The 19,693-nt window shown below is 30.6% G+C and overlaps 2 protein-coding genes and 1 non-coding gene across 3 annotated transcripts; 1 reads left to right on the top strand and 2 right to left on the bottom strand.

Moving 5' to 3' along the window:
* Positions 1-843: 843 nt before the first annotated feature.
* Positions 844-924, bottom strand: TRNAL-AAG. The gene has a single exon. It is a non-coding gene; the product is annotated as a tRNA-Leu (tRNA).
* A 1,396-nt stretch (positions 925-2,320) lies between these two features.
* LOC125223336 (ethylene-responsive transcription factor ERF096-like) lies at positions 2,321-2,901 on the top strand. Its single transcript, XM_048126444.1, has one exon. It carries the CDS (start codon positions 2,321-2,323, stop codon positions 2,729-2,731), a length of 411 nt encoding a protein of 136 aa, XP_047982401.1. The 3' UTR covers positions 2,732-2,901.
* A 5,768-nt stretch (positions 2,902-8,669) lies between these two features.
* LOC125223337 (ethylene-responsive transcription factor ERF098-like) lies at positions 8,670-9,263 on the bottom strand. Its single transcript, XM_048126445.1, has one exon. It carries the CDS (start codon positions 9,204-9,206, stop codon positions 8,832-8,834), a length of 375 nt encoding a protein of 124 aa, XP_047982402.1. The 5' UTR covers positions 9,207-9,263; the 3' UTR covers positions 8,670-8,831.
* Between the last annotated feature and the right edge of the window lie 10,430 nt (positions 9,264-19,693).

Genomic DNA, 19,693 nt, shown 5'->3' on the forward strand with positions numbered 1-19,693 from the left:
AAGAAAATTAGTGTCGATTAATAATGAAAAATATGTTCATCTCACTGGAGAGAAAATCTTGCCAAAAATATAAGTCGACTAATTTGATTGTAAGTCATTTTTCCCCAATAGAACTTGAATCATGATCGACTGATTATGTTAGCAAACACAAATTGGTAAGCCGTTTTTATCCAATCAAAGCTAAGATAAAAAAAATCAATATCCGTATAGCAAAAATTTTAGGATGGCACGAGTCCATGAGCAAAAGATGATCAGTTTAGATTATGGGCTATACCATACTGAGTAGAAAATTTCATAGTCCACTCCGATTACAGATTTTGACTAAAAATCGAGTGTTGCAATGCCCGTATTCTATGACTATATCCTTCTAACCCAAATTCTTCTTATTACTTCTAAAACTATATTAAAGTCGAATAGTTGGATCTATCATCTATGGATCTTAATTTAGCATAAATTGATGGACAAAAATGATAAGCCCAAGCAAACAATCTCTAACCCAACCCAAATATAAAAGTTTGTAGGAGCCCATAGGGCTAGCTGAAATTAGAGTGGGTTATCTAACATAAATTTTATTATCTGGAGTGGGTTATGATTATGACTGAGAACACACCACCAATTTTTACTTATATGATAATCAACAAATTGTTGCATCAACAAATTCTGATGAGGTAGGTACATAAGATTAGTCTTTTACACTGTATAAAAAAATTTAAAAATACGTAATTTTCAAATTTTCCTTTTACAATAAGCAAATTTAAAAATATAGATGGGTGATTGAAGTGGTTTCTAATTTTTATTTTATCTTGATAGAATAAAACTTAATGAATTTAAAAAAGGAATAATTGTTGAGAGTGGGATTTGAACCCACGCCCTTTCGGACCAGAACCTTAATCTGGCGCCTTAGACCAACTCGGCCATCTCAACAGATGGTCAATTGTTGTAATATTAAATAAATGAATTTATTTTTAAAAATAATTATATAGATAACCGGATGAGAAATTGGATGACGAATAGTTGAGTAACTTTAATGTCAACAAATAATATGGAGTTGAGCTGCTGAATTGTGTTGTGGGATGGAGCTTTGTAGTTATGGAGGAGACACAAACAAGAAGAAGAAAGGATTTAAGATCAAGCTTGTTGATTGCTTTTAACTGAGGACATCCGGGAGTCGTCCGATCAAGAGTTAATTAGGAAGTTTATTTCCTGGACGTTCATTCCAAATAGCCGCTGGAGTTGTTTCAACTGTTTTAAATACCTTGTTTTAGGGGCTCTTATTCTTCTTCTTCATCTCGTTTCAAGTCCTCAATTGCGAATTGTATCAAACAAACTCGATCACTCCTCTCATCAATAAAGTTGATTCACTTTTCAGTTCTTTAAAGTTTGTTCTTAGTTTTTCAATTCCTAGTTCACGCCAAAAGATATACTTTACTCATCTCCACCAACTCTCAACTAATCAAAATAAAAACAAAAATTTGATATATTCACTCATCCCCACAAAACTCAAAGAATCAAAAAATAAACAAAACTTTGAGGTTTGGTGCAACTGTCTCCTCTTTTTTGTTTGTGAATAGCATAAGCAAATTATTAAGTGGGTGGGATAGATAAAATTAAGAATGTATGACCTCTAATACGATTTCAAGATATATACTACTAGTAGTAACCTAACGTAAATATGGCCTTGAAAGGATTTAGATTATCCACCTTAAGGTCTTTTCCGACCTCTCCTCGTCTCATTCCCCAGTACCGCGATGCCATTGATGGATCGAGCTGACCGGCTACAAAATGCGGGATGTCACCCTTTAGTTTTCCCTAAATTATAGTACTCTCCCTTTGTTCGTGATTTAAAGTCTAAAAACGGTAAAAATCTTTTGATGGTATGGAGTATTTTATTATGCATATAGTAGTATCATGTAGAAACTACATTACATATTTCAATCTGACGTCATCAGATGACGCAATGGACACGCCGCAACGCTGATGAAGTGACGACGTCGCTTGTGTATTTGACCAAATAAAACAAGAGCTTCGCAAAAAACACCTGAAGATCTAAATACTTATTCAAATTGATCTCTCTAAAGTGAAGATTGACTTATTTAATTTCTAATTAATAACCACATAAATCACTAAAGTTGCACAGAAAGTCGAGCCGCCCGTCAATATACAAAGATTCAGCATACTAAATATTCATATTTCAGATGATTTATTCTTGCAGTGACGAAATCAGCAATCCCAATTTATAAACACTTTTTGACCACCTATTTCTTTTTTCCCTTTTTCATTATATATATGCATAGTCACTACTCCCATAATTTGAGAGCAGATGGACGAAAATCCCAAAGAGAGCGGCAGCAGCAGCGGCGGTGCAAAGTTCCGGGGCGTGCGGCGGCGGCCGTGGGGGAGGTACGCGGCGGAGATTCGCGACTCCAACCGGCACGGCGCTCGGATTTGGCTCGGGACGTTTGGCACTGCTGAGGAGGCGGCCCGAGCATATGATCAGGCCGCGTATACCATGAGAGGACAGCTGGCTGTCCTCAATTTCCCCCACGAGTACCCGGCATTCGCTTCCCGGTCCTCATCCTCGTCCTCGTCCTCATCCTCGTCTTCGGCGTTATCGACCGTGGCGCCGAGAAATGAAGCGGAGGAGGGGAAACAAGTGATCGAGATTGAGTACTTGGATAACAAGTTGCTGGAAGATCTTCTTGAATTTGGAGAGAAAAACACAACTAAATAGTAATACTCCTAGTTTCTTAATTTGCTTATGAATGTCACGTAATCGGGAATGGTACAACAGAGTAATACTACTTGATTAAACAGAGTAATTGCTGTCAATAAATTAAATTAGAATTGATTCAGCAGTGCAAGCGTGAGATATACTTGTATTATTATTCATTTAATCATTTATAATAGTATTGCTGAAGGATTTAAAGTTATAAGTTTTGATATGCAACCAACGCACCCTCAAAATGAATTCACTTATGATTCAAACAATTTTTTTTTTATCAATTAAGACTGATTGTACTAAGTTAGTTTACAGCAATCAATCCCTTTCTTGCTGCAAATTAATTTTAAACAAGGCAAACTGTAAATAAATTGATATTGAATATGACAAATGGTCAAATAAAAAAAAAGATAATCAAATTCGGGTCCATCCCTTACTTTTCAAAAATTGAATTATAAATTAGGGAGCGTCAAAGTTTCCAATTCTAGCAAAATGCACAATGATTTGATAAACAATTTTAAACATGTCACACACTCCATTTCCTATAGAACATTTCTATTTAATTGAACTCCTAATGAGTGGCGGAGGTTATTTAATATCAATTATCTATATTAATGGTTAATTTGCCGCAAAGCAACCGGATGTAGTAATTGTGAACATTACAAATTTTGATCATCTTTAATAGTAGTAATTTATTTGGCAATACGCCTTTTTAAATATTTATAGTAAGTCAAAATATGATAAATTTTATGGGAAAGAGAGAGTAAATAAAAATTTCAAACAGATCCTATTACGTATGTAAAACATATCTAGCCTCTTCCCTTTTCCAAAGCTATAATATTTTATAAATAATACTCCTACTACTATAAGTCTATAAGATTATTATATAGTCAACTGACCCATTATCATCCTATCACACATGCTGAAATGAACCAAGACTTTCAAGTCCAAATCACTTGGTCATTATTAAAAGTTAACTTTGCATCAATTGGATGATTAGTGCTAACGGAACAATGACGCAAATGCGTAAGTGATATCATTGATGACGTCTCATCTTCTACAGGTGAATCAAATGATTCAGTGCTTTTGCTATGCGTTCCACCTCGGCTTATATTGCTTAACAAATTAAATTAACATCAATATATTTGCCAAATATCAAGCTAATTATTTTTCAATCATGTCTTATAAGGATATGAGATTAGAGACATCTTTGTGTAATGGCGCAAAGAATACCGTCTATTCATTAGTTGATACGCCAAATTGAACAATTTTTCTAAACGCAGATGGTATGTTTAGAAAATCAAATTGATATTTTAAATGGATTATAGTAGTAAATTAATAAAAAAAAATTGGTTAACATATAGTAATAGTTATTTAGTTAGCCATGGGATAACTTCTGATTGATTTTTCTATTTTACTGACCGGAATTAAGTATATTTTTAAAAAATGTAATGTAAATTTATGTTTTGATTAAGATACACAATAATTACATAGTATATGCTGGAATAGATGATCACACATGCATAGTTTGTAACAATTTTATAAAGCACGATAACATCGACCATAAGACAACTAGTATAAAAGAAAAAAACAAATAAATCGTCAGAATGTGACGAATTGTTTGACGTCATTCCCAACACATCATCATGATTGCATAGAAATAAAGATATTGGGCATTTTTGAAAGCTATGCCTAAAATATTATGCTAGCCTATGTTTATATTATGTCACGCATGTCGAAATGAACCAAGACATTCCAAGTCCTCATCTACCCACATAATTTATTAATACAAAATCATTGAAATTAACTACTGCTTTTTTTAAGGAAGAAATAAACTACAAGTTGATCATTACACGAGATTGACTGATCAGCTCCTAATGATGCAATTGTAATGACATCATTGGTGACTAATCAAGGATGTGTTAATCCAGCTAACTGCAACCGCCCCATTTGGAAATTTTACCTTTCCAATTTTAATTTAGCTTATCAAATCTGATATTTTTGTCTCATGATATTGTAATGATTTGAATCTTGAATTTCCAATCTTCACTTTTTGAAAATTATACTAAGGCAATCTTATTTTTCTCTAAAGCTAATAATTTTACAATTCAATTCCCTATTGGAGTATCTTAGTGGCATGCGCATAACGAATAGAAATTCATAGCGGACACGTCACGAATTTAAAAGTACTTATTAAAAAATGGTGAAAAGTCTCGTTTCTCTATACTATGATTAATTTTATAATAGAACGTGAGTAAATAAATTAGTGGAATATTATGTCTACTTTCATTTATAATAAAAGTGAAAGGAGAATCTTATTGTGAGATGACCAATATGGATAAAAGACTCTTATGGTAGGACGGAGGATAGGTGTTAGACTTGAATAAGAAATCGATAATTTAGTTATCATTTTTTTTGTGTTAAATAGTGGAAAAAACCTAGTTCATCCGATGATCTCCATTAATTGTCTTATTTTTTTATCAGTGCAAATTTTAAAAAATTGTTTGACTTTGTTAAGAAAAGTAAGAGTAAAAAGTTGATGGAATATGAGTTTTATTTTGATATATTAATTTTATAATAATAAATTAGTGAAATATGAGGTCCATTTAATAGAAGTGAAATGAAATTTTTAATAGAAATCGAACGAAACATGCAACGTGATTTGTTACAATCTATTATTCAGGATATCCACAATAGGAAAAAAAAATGATCCCAAAATTTGGCACAATTTGATTTTTTCATGCCATGTTAGCATTTCAATTTTCAGACGCTAACACCCGCAATAAACCAACCCCAAAATCAATCACAACTTATTTCACTACCTTTCATATTTTGTTATTTTAATTTTCAATTTAAAAAACAAATAACACATACTATTAAAATACCAAATCTAAGCAACACTACAGTGATTGAGGAAGAGTAAATGTATTTAAAAATAAATATATTAAAATTTTTAAAAAAGAATTCACCCATCTAAAACACCCACAATAGAAGGCGCGCTGCCGAGCAATCCATCATTTCTCAGTCAATAGAGCCCCAAAGACCATCACACCCGTCCGACCATTTATGAATCACCATTTCGTTGGTTAACAATTGTGTACATGTCAAGACATCATCATAAATAAGCCAATTGCAATTATAAGATTCTAAATACGTATTCTATTATGTCAATAAAAAAATTTATCCGACCTTTCTCATAGTATAATATACTACTACTAGTCATTAGAAATAAATCAACACGACTTTATTATAATGCAACTTTACTACTTTAATTTATGAAATGACGTGATTGCCAATAAGGTATAGCCTGCGCCAGCATGATGATGTTTGACAATGTTCTGTAATGACTACATCAAAAAATTTGGTGATTCGAACGTATTGACATATTAAGAGGATCAACTAATTTTAATAAAACTAATTAGATTTTTATTTAAATTACTATAGGAAAAATGATGTCAAAATTTTCAATTTACTTTCTTTTCAAAATGTTGCGGGTTGAATTTGATTATGGAGTAATTGACAAGTACACTTTTTTTAGGGAAAATGACATCTTTGTTTAGTTTATAAAATTAAGCCTGAATAATTAGACTGACCAACTCACAGATCAATCGAAGATTTAGTTTAGACTCATTGATTGTGATTTCGCCACTTTCGACTTAGTGCGATTTCTTTATCTATTCCTAATCAACATCATGAAATTAATTAAATTAAGAAAAACATTAAGAATCAAAAGTGTTGAAACGGCTGCCCAATTAGCTGCACCGACGACCACGTGAACATTTCGTCTAACTATAGTCTATAGTACTATAATCGATTCTATATTTTTTATAAACGTGACTATGTCATTAATCATGATGCAACAATGTGATGCAAATAACGTGACGTATGTTGCGAATCCACCCCATACATAGGAGATGTTTTCCAATTTAGTGTCCGGCCCATTTCAAAAATTATTACTATTTGGTAAGATATGTTAGTCGTTAGTACCAAAATGGCGAGAAAAACAAATATTAGTATAAAGTTTCTGATGCATACAAATCTTCAAATGCTGTGTACAATTTAAGTTAAGACTGTTTCCGATATTAAATTAGTATGATAATCAGTTAATCATGTCGAGAATATTGTGAGAAAAATGAGTGTGTATAGATTTGGGCCTCTGGTCCCATTACTGAACCAATTATACTTCTATAGTCGTTGAGATTATATATACTAGTACTAAAATTTATGTTATACTATCATTAATTAAATAAGAGACTACAATTAATGGGTAATTTGCGGATTTTAGAGTGAATTAGGTGTGTTATTTTGGATGAATCCATTAATTAGAATTCTCAGGCAATTTGACGAAGGCCCATTTGGCATAGATTTTCTTCACTTTACAGACATATATGTGTATTGATGATTTCTTAAACGATCATCCGCTCTGATCTTGAAACAATTAAATATATAACCACAAATAATATAGATAAAATGAAAACAATACTCTTCTAAGCTCATATTTCAGCGTCGTATAATCCCTCACTTTAGTTAATCATTATATTAGGAGTATATTTTTTATTTAAAATACTATTAGAATTTAAGTTTATCGAAAGACGAAAGGAATGTCAGAACAAAAGAAAAAGTATATATTCAACATCCAAATATGAGCTTCTACTATTCTAGTACTCCTCCCATCCCCGCCAAAGCGAGACGTTTCATTTTTTCACACATTTTGAAAAAAATGATAATAAAAAGTTTAAGTAGAAAGAAAGTAAAGTAAAAAAGATAATAATGTAGAGAAGAGCTAGTCACTTACTGCAATTATACATTTCAATCTATATAGTGACTTTATCAGTTTGCATACATTTCTCCCTTGTCCATATACTACACCCCCTCCCCCCCCGACCGGCTCCACCCACATTAATTCTAATCAATGCAAAGTTAACTCTGCTATTAATGTTGGACTGTAACGGTCGAATATTACAAACGTTACATATGTCTATAATGGAGCGTGAACCTGAACGGATGTATGTAGACACCTCTGATGTAGTTGTTCTTTCCAGAGATTTATCTGAACAATTCGATCAACGTACACACATGGACGGTTACATGTCAAGTTTCGGTCTCCATATCTATTGTGTGATTAATTAATTAATCTCATAACTCCATATTACTGAGACATAATTTAATCCATTATTTGTTCCTAATCGAGAATCGATTTAAAAAAAATAAAAAAATCAATCATCTACTTGGATCATAGATTGATTCTATATCATTAATTTCACAAATTAAATGGCCTGTCATTTGGTACGAGCACTCGTGAGTGTTTCTTTTTTAAGAGCATCTCCAAGGGAAACTAATATAACTACCATATTTATCTTTTTTTTCATGAAAAATTATTCTACAAGGGAAGAGGTATTTGAGAAGGTATTATACATTTTCCCATTTTGAAGAGGTATCTTTACCTCCCTATCAACGGAGAGGTAAAATCTTATAACTACCATATTTACCTTATTTCCATAAAAAACCCTTCTCCTAAGGGAAAGTTATTTGAGAAGGTATTACACTTTATGTTTTTTAATGCATTTTGTACTATTATTTTATTTTTAAAACTAATTTACCCTTCTATACACCTTTTTCCCTTTGGAATGTGTTACTTTTTAAAAGGGTATATTTCATTTTTTAAGAAAATAAATACATAATATACCTTTTCTATATATATTCTCTCCTTGAAGATGCTCTAACATTAGTGTTCATGATAGATTTGAACTTAATAAAAAGGAATACTCCTACTATTTATTTGGTTATAGACTTATATCCAAACTGTTTCCTATACATTGGAATCAACAAGAATGCAATTTTTTTGTTGGATGAATAATTAAATACAGCAAAAATGTAAATTTTATATTTATATGTTCATATTTTATTCTTGAATTTTATGCGGTAACCATAGTTCTCATAAGATCTATAATTCTCAAATGAAAAATTATTAAAAATTCAAAACTAAAAATACATATAGTATAAGTAAAGCCTTCCTTATTGGAAACAAAAACAAACAAATGAATCCATCGGTTGAAATCAAAGAAATGCAAGAATGGAAAAATGAATGGAAAAATGAATGGGATTAAGAAAATCAGAATCTTCTGGAATCGTTTTGTGTGGCGAGAAGATCCTCCAACAAATTATCATCCAAATACTCCAACTCGATGACCCCATCTTGCTGGTGGCGCCGCCCTCCATCCACTTCCACCTCCGCCTGCGGGGGTTGTTGATGCGGAGGATTTCTATAATGACCGTCGTTAGGGAAGTTGAGGATAGCTTGATGGCCCCTGAGAGCAAAAGCAGCTCTGTCGTAGGCACGAGCGGCGTCCTCGGCTGTGTCGAAAGTGCCGAGCCAGAGGCGCGCCCCGTTGCGATTGGGGTCTCGTATTTCGGCTGCGAATTTGCCCCACGGCCGCCTCCGGATTCCTCGGTACTTGGCTGCTTTTGACTCCGATGCGCCTTCCATTACTTTTTCTTTCTATCTTTCTGGCTACTGCGATGTTTTAGTTAATTGAGTTGGATTTGGTAGTGTTTTGAATTTGATTGGGTGTAATGATCAGGTATATATATAGGTTGGCAGTGTACGAAATTGAAATTCAAAGTTGACGGTTTGACTTCTTGATTCAGTCGCGATGTTATAACTCTTGTCAGATTGAAAAATATTTAATTAATATTTTGCATGTTTGGACTTGGAGCCCTAATAAAAGTTTATTTGATGAGCTATGTATATGCGTTTATGAATTATGATTGCCACGTATTTGATGACATATTTGACCGAGATTACATATTAATTAATGTGCTTTCTATTCTTCGAGCATGTTACAATAATATTCACAAACTCAAAGTTCATACGGAGTGTAAATTATTCATATATTTTATATCAAAGTATTAAGTAGTACTTCGGAAAATTATTCAGTGTAAATGATGATATCAAATCACACATAATATCATGAAGTTAAATTTTAGGCGAATTTCTTTCTTTATGGGCATTATTTATCTTTTGTTAACCATAAAGGTGAATTAAAGTCAATGTCAATTTCTTTAATGATTTATAGTTTTTAATTTTCACAGTAATTTTTATTCTCGTAGTTTTCCTTCTTTTCTTTAATCTCACATCATGTCAAAGATTAGAGAATAAGGGGTTGAAATTTTGGAATTAGATAAAGAAAGAAAAAGATTGATTCGAGAAATAAAAAATAATACTGTGTTAAAATAAGGACTAGAAAGTAAAAAAAAAATTCACACATAAATACTCCATCCGCCCCTTAAAAAATATGGACAATTTTCTTTTTAGTCTATTCTTAAAAATTATGATTTTTTCAATTTAGAAAACCTTTGTTTTCTTCTTTAATGAAATGAACTTCATGCTCTACTATCGACACTTGAATCACTTTTGTTTCTATCTCTCTTACTTACTCATTGTATATTAAACATGTCTCTTTAAAAGTTCATATTTTTAGGGATTGAGGAGTACGATTTTGAGTAAGAATACTAAATAAGTTAATTAAGATGCTAAATTTCTATAATCTTGACGTGGAATAAGCTGTAGATTCTGATATATATCCAGCGGCTTAATCTGACAAAAGAATAAGTTCCATGCTGGAGTTCCACTATATAATTAATATAGCAAAAGCTGTAAAATATTACTAATAGATACACACTTAAACGGTTAACCCAATAATATTTACTATTGTTAGTGGGTTCGTGGTTGAATTCAAACTAGGTGGTGGTGTAAAAGTTTACTGTAACAGAGTAGAAAAAATTGGTAAGGATATATTTTTAAATTGTACTATTCGAAAATGATTTTTTAGATGATTTAGACATTTGCAAATATATTGAATAAATTTAAAAATTACTAATATAATAGAGAAATAAGTATGGTAGGAACTAGGAAGTATGAACTTATCTCCACCACTCCCGCGCACCTCACTCGTGGGGCCATGTGTTTTTATAAACTCTATTTGGAAAAGCTTTTAATAAATTTCATTGCTTTTATAAATTCGAGTCCTTCATCAGACAGTGATGGGCCTACTTCATTAATGGGCCAATAGTTATAAGTGTTATCTTAATATCTTTTTTGTTCAAACTTGGGTTGTAGCATGTGATATTAGTAAGTATCAGTAACTATGAATTCCAGGATCTTATCAATGCTACATTAGGTTAAATCCACTATACTATAATTATTAATTAGTACAGTTAATCTCAAATTTAAAGTCATCTCTAACCATTTACCCCTATCTCTAACCATTTACCCCTATTTTTAAGTATGAGTCCCCTCAAAAAGTAGTTTCACTCCAATCAATTACTCCAAACTCAAATTGAAAAAAATATTCCATAATCACCTACATTTTCAGTTATACCTACAACTTATATAAATTACACATTAATCAGACAACACTTTATAAATAATTTTATAATATAAATGAAATAATTAAATAAATTTCTTATTAATATATTTATGTAATAAATATACTTTATATTAAAAAACTACCCTAACTTGAAGATTAAAATACGGTAAGCATGATATAATGGAATTGAAACATAAGTTGATACACATGTAAAAATATCACAATCACAAAAAACATCTATTACAGTGCACATATATAATAACCAAAATTCAAAATTCAAAATTTGTGTATTGTTCTCACAAATGATCAACTAGCGCATTTCAAAATTCCAGATGAACATTTTATTTCTTAGTGCGCCATATCGAGTCAAGTACTCTTGAAATGGAGTATCATTTGTCATCATCTCAACTTCTGGTTGTAGCGCTTGTCTAGCAACTTCAATCGAAGAAAAAGAACACAAAATAATGAGGGAAGCAAATAAAATAATGGCTGTGACCTTAAGCTCCATAGACGCTCCCTGTAGTCATGATGTTTTTCAAGCTGAAAGAAGACACGTTTTTACAAAAAAGAGCCCAGCAATAAGAACAATCAAATGACGATGCAGCTAGAACATATTCTTCATACTTCGATAATATTAAAGATTTGGCTATGATTTTCTGAATTATTATGATTTTCTGAATTTTCTGAATTATGATTTTTCTGAATTATAGTAGTTTATTGCTCATAATCATGTTTTAGTTCACATTAAATAAATAATAGTAAGTTGATTTATAATATTTTATAAATATTGCAGTAGCACCATATTTAACATTGCACCTTATATTTGGTATATATAATATCAGAAAAAAAAAACCTAAATTAACTTAAATTTTGTATATAATAGAATATGTTTTCTACATTAAAATTGAGTTTTGATATATAATTGAAGATGGTCTAAACAAATATTTTTTTTCCCTCGATTATGCATTCACAAGTTTCCTTCACATATATAGAGTTATGATTATAACCAATTTTTAAAAATCTCGACATAATAAATTCTCGTATTATAATTAGTGATTCTTACGTACTATCTTAATTAATGTGCTATATAATCTGGGTAGCTTCCATATTTGACTCTTTTCATACAAAGTTATCTATAATAATACTATTAATTTGGTAATATGGTTATACGTTGGAGCTCAGACTACTCTAGAAGAATTTCATTGGACCCACAATCAGAAACATAAGTTGTTCAACTTTAAATTGGATTCTTCATCAACTGTCACTATTATATCTTCCTTCATTTATGTCCTCTAATTGGCTACATGTGCGATTATAGTAATCATTTACCTTGTTCATCACTCTCCACTCGTGATGCAGCAGCTTCAACGAAGGAACAACTTCACCTGCTACAATTGAATAATAGTACTAACCAATATTGCAAAATTTACATATATATTGAAAAAAGCTTTACAAGAATTAAAAACACCTTCTAGGAAGGTCATAAAGCAATTAAAGAATTTGTACATTAATTTATTAAAATCTATTTTATCTAATGGATTTAATTATGCATTAACCCAAAAAAGTAGATTTGATTTATGGGCCCTCGAATTCCATCAATACAGAAATATCCACTTTATAATATAGTACTATATCATTTTTGCATAAGCTAGATTTGACTTTTTGGCCTTAGATTTTATATTGTATTAGTTTTTATATTAATTTTATCTTATAGTCTTCGTTCCCTTGTACACTGAATATATCGATAGCAAATTAATGTTACTTAATTTGCATACAAATTAATGTACAAAACAATCTTCGATCGCCCCTAGATTGAGTTGATATTATTTTATCATATAGTCTGCGATTCTTTGTACGATGAATATATAGATATGGTAATGTTAATTAAATAAAGTACTACAAAACAATCTTCTTAAATAAAAAAAAGTGGAGTAGTACCCAATAAAACTTAAACACAAACATCTCCCATGTTCTGAGTAATACTGCCAATGGAAGTATTTTATTCTCGTCATCAATATCATCATAAGATTCATATATAATATAGTACTAGTAATTAACAATAATAACCATTAATATAATAATAACAAAATAATAATAATAATTTTAACAACTAAGCATACGAATTGGCATTTGGATTGCCTGGTCTTAGTTTGAATTTGAATTTGAATTTTCTTACTATAAGTCATAAAATGTATAGTCCATATTAGCATTCGAAGAGACTGTTGTATCAACTTTTAATTTTTGTAAAAATATATAGAGACTACTATAGACCGATTTCGTTTATTTGGAAGCTTGACTTATCTAGTTATATTAGCACATTCAATGAGTTTGAACCATTAGCTGTAATTGTACACCCTCCGCCTAATTGGAATTAATACTTCTACTAGGTTTCAAGGTTTGGGCACAAATATATAAAATATAAGAGATAAATAATTTTGTTGATGGTGTATTTATTTAGGAGCAAAAATCAATAAACTCGCATTGCGGATGATAAGTGAGTTCAAATTTACTCTTTAGTTGTATTTTCAAATTCCTTGATCCAACATTATGCTCCATGTGTTAACGAAGAATATCTTTATTTTTCAGTTTGGTTTTTTCATCAAACTTAGTCTGATTTATGTTAATGAAACTTTCTTACCATTTTTTCTATTCAACTCTCCTACTTATCAATTGCGCATTAGAACCAGTGTAGCCTACAAATGAAACTATTTTTCGTAGACGGATGAAGTATATATAAGTTATAAAAATTATCAATTTATCTGAAAATTCAATTAATGAGTGAAGGGCATAGAGGATGATACGTGTAAAACTGTAAATCCTTTGCGTAAACAAAGAAATTAGAATTTGGCTTTTCATGCTATATTATCGAATGATGAATGCACAAGTTGTTAATAAATCCAAGGCAATCATATAAGTAGCTTGTGTTATGGAGTAGTAATTAAAAGTGTGATTTGAAGTTTAGTGAATTAAATAAAGAAGTTTAGGGCCCATTAGGAATATTTAAATGTATTACGTACTATTTGTGTTTTATGGGTTGTAATTCATGTCAAGATTCATCGAACCATTCAGAAAAGGTATTTGTTTATCAGCACGTTTAGTTCTCTATTAAATTGAAGTTATTTCGGAAGATCAAATAGGAGTACCACTTTGTGTTGATTTATTATTTAAAGTTTTGTGCCATTTATCGACAACAAATTAATAGTAGTATATAAATAGATGCACACTATTTCCGTTGAGAGTATGAAATCAACACTACTTGACATATGGATATAGTTTTGACAGCCACTTATATTATTTTGATTATGTTGTTTATTAGATAAACAAGAATTTTAAAGATTATAGCCCACTAGATCGACACACACTAGGGTTGGGTTTAAGGCCTCATGCAAGTAGAGGTTGGTCAAGTGGGGCCCACCATCAGTCAAACATAAAATGTGGAATATCCGCATAAGTCGTTCTTGGCTTGACCAAAACCCAATTTTACTTTCATCTCTGTCCATTTGATTTTGTAATACTCCTACTTACTAGTTAATTAAATAACAATACAGTTCTGTTGAAATTCATCCATATATTTTTGACAACAACAGATACATCGTACGTACCCACTTTGTTTATCACCTTAAATTGCATATCACATTCACTTCTTCAACTTGCTATATCGGTTTAATTTAATTAATATGTATGGGCCTATATCTAACACACTCTCACACAAAAACTCAATTTTATTACGCACTTATTTTAATGCACTCTCTTTGCTTCACTGATTTTAGTAATATTTGAAATGATCGGTTAAATTTAAAAGATGAAGGATCATATATAAACTTTTGATTATTAGTATGTTTTATTTATATGAGTATTATGTTTGGTTTGTATAAACCTTGAATAATGTGTTTCATTTGTATGAGTAAATAGGAGTACTGTTTTCTTAATTCTATATGATTCTACCTTATGTAGCTAGGATATAAAAGAGGTGTTTACAATATATTATGTTCAATTAATAAAAAAGTACTCTAAGTTATATCGAAAAAAATTGAAGAAAATATAATATGATCACATATATAACACTACAATACTCTCAAAGGTTGGGAATAATAAATTACAACCCATGAGAGATGTTACTTTAATCATGAGAATAGGAGTTCAAAATGTTTTCAATCATATCGCGATAGACTATTTTAGTTCACGATCAAATTAAATTCGTTATAAAATACTCCACATCAAATGTTCATGTTTGAATAAGACATGCTAACAGATAATGAAGATCTTAGAAAGGTTAAAAGCATTACTCAAATGTTTTTTTTAAACTTTACATTCACGCATTAATATATGTTTGTGTCACTATTATTGATGCACATTATAAAAATTTTACATATGTGCACCAGCATTTATCCAAACAAATCATTGACGCATGACAATTGCGATTTTTTGAAACTTCATAATTTATTACTCTTTTAAAGGGGTGTTAGAACCAGAGTTTCACCAAATTTTGTAATTTATAGACGATTGATCCTTTTTACTCCGAAGACATACCTTTATAAGATTATATCAATATGTTAAAGTTTTAGACATCAACAATTTTTTTTTACATCAAAGCAAAATGATATATACTATAGTATTACTCCCTCCGTCACTGAAAATTGGTCCCATTTTTCCATCTCCGTCCGTCCCCCAAATTTGTCCCATTTCACTTTTACCATTTTTGGTAGTGGACTTCATATTCCACTAACTCATTCCTACTCACATTTTATTATAAAACTAATACTCCCTCCGTCCCAAGATAAGTGACTTGTATTCCTTTTTGGGATGTCCCACTATAAGTGACCTATTTCCAATTTTAGCAAAAAGTCACCTCTCTTACTTTATTCTCCACCTACTTTATTCTCTCTTCTCTCCTCTACTTTTCCCTCTCTCATACTTTACTCTCTCTACTTTAACTTATTTAAATACCATTCCTTAAATCCCGTGCCCAAAAGAAGTAAGTCATTTATCTTGGGACGGAGGGAGTATATAAAAGTAGGATCCACAATACACTAACTTTTTCAACTCACTTTTCATTACATTTCTTAAAATCCGTGCCCGGTCAAACCGGGACGAATTTTCGTGGACGGAAGGAGTAGTATATAATAAAATGAGAAATAGAGATTATAATTTTCTGACCCTTGAAAACAGCACTCTTATATCTAAATATGACATTTAATTTGGTACTACATAATATTATATATTTTTGACATTAACTTTCTACTATGGTACGACTCTCTTACCTTAGTAAATAGCAATAATTATTCAAACCAAAAAATGTAATTGTCATATGATGCCATGTGGATTGGGTAAGGCAACATCGGTTGACATGGCGCAGCCGCTACACGACAAAACTTGCTATGATCTTTAATTAATGACATTTCCAGCCCTACATGTCTCCATCTGTATTCTACAATAAATATTAATATTAATACTCCTACTACATTCTTGCACTATTTTAAATAATTAGTGATGTTTTTCACAATAAATATACATCATATTTTTATTTGATGCACAGTATAGTAGTAGATGATTAATTCTGAAAATGTACATCACACAATTTTTTTTTCCTATAATGAAATAAAAGCTTCAAGATTTTGTGCATGGTTGAAACTTGAAATGACACAATAATGATTTGTTTTACAATTTATCTTCTTTTTCTAAATTCGTACTAGTTTTAGGTCCCCCATTTATGAGTTGAGCAAGAAATAGAGTGACCCATGAAAGTGAGGTGGCTTAATCTCTAGTATATCGCAACTTGGCCATTAATATTGTCATATCACAACCTCCAAATTGGACCAAATTTTATTTATTTCATAGTATCTGATATTTATTATTGAATTTTCTCATATTTATTTATGGAAATATTGACAACAACTTTGAATGCCAACCAACTCCTTCTGATTTGTTATCCTGCCATAAAAAGTCTTACAAAATTCAAATTAAAATAACTTATATATATAATTGGTTGGATATACCATATGACAATATATCCGAATCACTAAATTTTTATTCACCAAATTTTTTGACCTATATTATATTAATGAAATTCAAATTTGATAAATATTGTTATATCATATATTGAATTAGTATTGAAACTCAATATTCGTATAATGAATTGGAATTAATTTATATTTTAAAACCACTTGATACAAATTACAAAGAACAACTTGTTGGTTATTATTGTTGACTCCGATCACAAAGGAGGAATTTCAACTAAACCCCACAAGTATGTGAGACCAAGACTTTCAAGGGCCTGAATCTGGTCTCTTTTATTTTTATTTATTTTATTTCGAATTAATTTCATTGTATGCAACTTTTGTCATATAATGCTAAATAATACTAGTATAGTAATAAAATAAAAGAAACGTTGGGTTTGTAGCAGCATTATTCTCGTGCTAGTATTGTTATCATATGAATTTGCATTTTTTATATTGAAAAATCTACATATTTCTTCTAGAATCTTCCTGCTGTTGCAAAAATAGTTTGGTCTTTTTACAGAAGCCTTGACCAGATATTAGACTTTCCAAACTTTCCATAAATGTATATCATGATAACTAATTACGTATTTGTGATATGTAAATATATTTGACTTTTATAAGTATATATGAGTACATACATTACATGCGCAAATGCATATACGCGTGCATTAAAATGACAATTCCTCTTAAAATAACACCATACTACTATTCTCATTCAATCATTTGGACACGTGGACAAATAATCAACTGCCATGTGGCAATCATAAAAAATGTCCAAGGGCAAAATTCTCGGCCAACAATATACACTGTATACAACAATTTTTTCTCGGTCAGCAATATCCAACACGCTATACAATAATATATAGATTGTTGTCTAGCGTTTATACTATTGTTGTGTAGCGTTTATAATATTGCTGAATACGTGGTGTCATAATGTCACTTTAAGAGGTGTTGTCATTTTAACACAAATCTATGCAGATATGCTCACTAATTAGTATATATATCTACGATTTACGAGCTTGCAATAAAATGCTTAGAATTTAATACAATATTTCATCTTAGAATAATAATAATAATAATAATAATAATAATAATAATAATAATAGTAGTAGTAGTAGTAGTAGTAGTAAATTAGTAATAGTGACGTTAGAGTTCCAAAAACTATTATATAGGGGTGTGTTACGGTCAGAACCGTGTTATGGTCAGAACGTCAAATCATGTACTCCCTCCATCCCATAAAAGATGTCACACTTTCCTTTTTAGTTTGTCCCACAAAAGATGTCACATTTCCCTTTTTGGAAAAAATTCTCTCTCACATGAATATAAAATTTATATTTTCTCTCTCAATTTAACACACAAAACAAAACCTCCTAAAATCTCGTGTCGTCCCACAAGTGTGACATCTTTTGTGGGACGGAGGAAGTACATTTTATGCACATATAATGTACCACCCCCATATAATGTACATTATATGGGGTGGTACATTATATGTGCATAAAATGTATATGGTTTGACGTTCTGACAATATTTAGCGTTCTGACCTGAATACATCCCTATATATATAGAGTGATATTAGAGTTCTATAAACTATTCACCAATAGAACAAAGGTAAATTTACAATAACTAGTAGAACTTGATTTTTTTAAAAATAAAGTAAAATAGAAAATGATATAAACTGTCACAACAACAAATCTAGTTTATAAAGATATAAATTTGAAAGACATAACTTACTTTGGGAAATTTTCAAAAATAGCCAAAATTTTGAGCATAGAAAAACATCGTTAACTTGAAATCAAATGATGCCATACTTTTTAGTTACAGCTTAATTTTTTATATTTATCTGAAACCTCAAATTAACTACCTTGATTGAATAAAGAAGTCTCTCCGTCCTATAATATATATCACACTTTCTTTTTTAGTTCTCACTCATATTAGTATAAATATATTATTTTCTCTTTTCACCTAACACACAAAATAATATCTCCTAAATTTTCATGCTATTCTCCAAGTATATCATCTATTATAAGACGGAGGGAGTATAATCTTACGTTTTTTAGAGCATAACCTTATACTAGCATTTCAGATCACCAATAGTCTAAATTAGTTTATCTCAATTGAGAAGCTAGGTACTAGTAGTATATTGAGAATTTATTTCAACTATAAAAATTGACAAAATAATTTTTGAACATATCTCGTATTTGGTCAAACCCCGCCTTTATTAAAGAAAAGAAAACTAATTTGGTGAAAATTAGTTTAGTCTTCTATGGATCATATACATAAGTATATAATATGCATATTTCGAGTGTGTGAGACTTGACTGGTTTTAATAATATTACATAAAGTAATTAAACTAAAATCTTACACATCGACCTACCCTACCTTAATTAATTAATTAAGATTGAATTTTCAAACGAAGAATTGTTATGCTGCATCTCAAAACCGGCAGTCAAGAGACACAATTCATTTTCGAGGATCAAGTGGGATGACACGTCTAACATAAACTATTCTACGTTAAATTTTTATCATTTTTAATTGAAATATCTTCATACTTTGAATTTTTGTTATGGTTGGAAAGTTAAGAAACAACTAGAACAATTAAAGCTCTC

Source organism: Salvia hispanica, chromosome 4 (genome assembly GCF_023119035.1).
Source record: "Salvia hispanica cultivar TCC Black 2014 chromosome 4, UniMelb_Shisp_WGS_1.0, whole genome shotgun sequence".
NCBI classification, from domain to species: Eukaryota; Viridiplantae; Streptophyta; class Magnoliopsida; order Lamiales; family Lamiaceae; genus Salvia; species Salvia hispanica.

What these genes read in the sequence shown, in the direction of transcription:
- LOC125223337 (XM_048126445.1), bottom strand. Translation starts at nt 9,206, where the DNA reads ATGGAAGGCGCATCGGAGTCAAAAGCAGCCAAGTACCGAGGAATCCGG.
- LOC125223336 (XM_048126444.1), top strand. Translation starts at nt 2,321, where the DNA reads ATGGACGAAAATCCCAAAGAGAGCGGCAGCAGCAGCGGCGGTGCAAAG.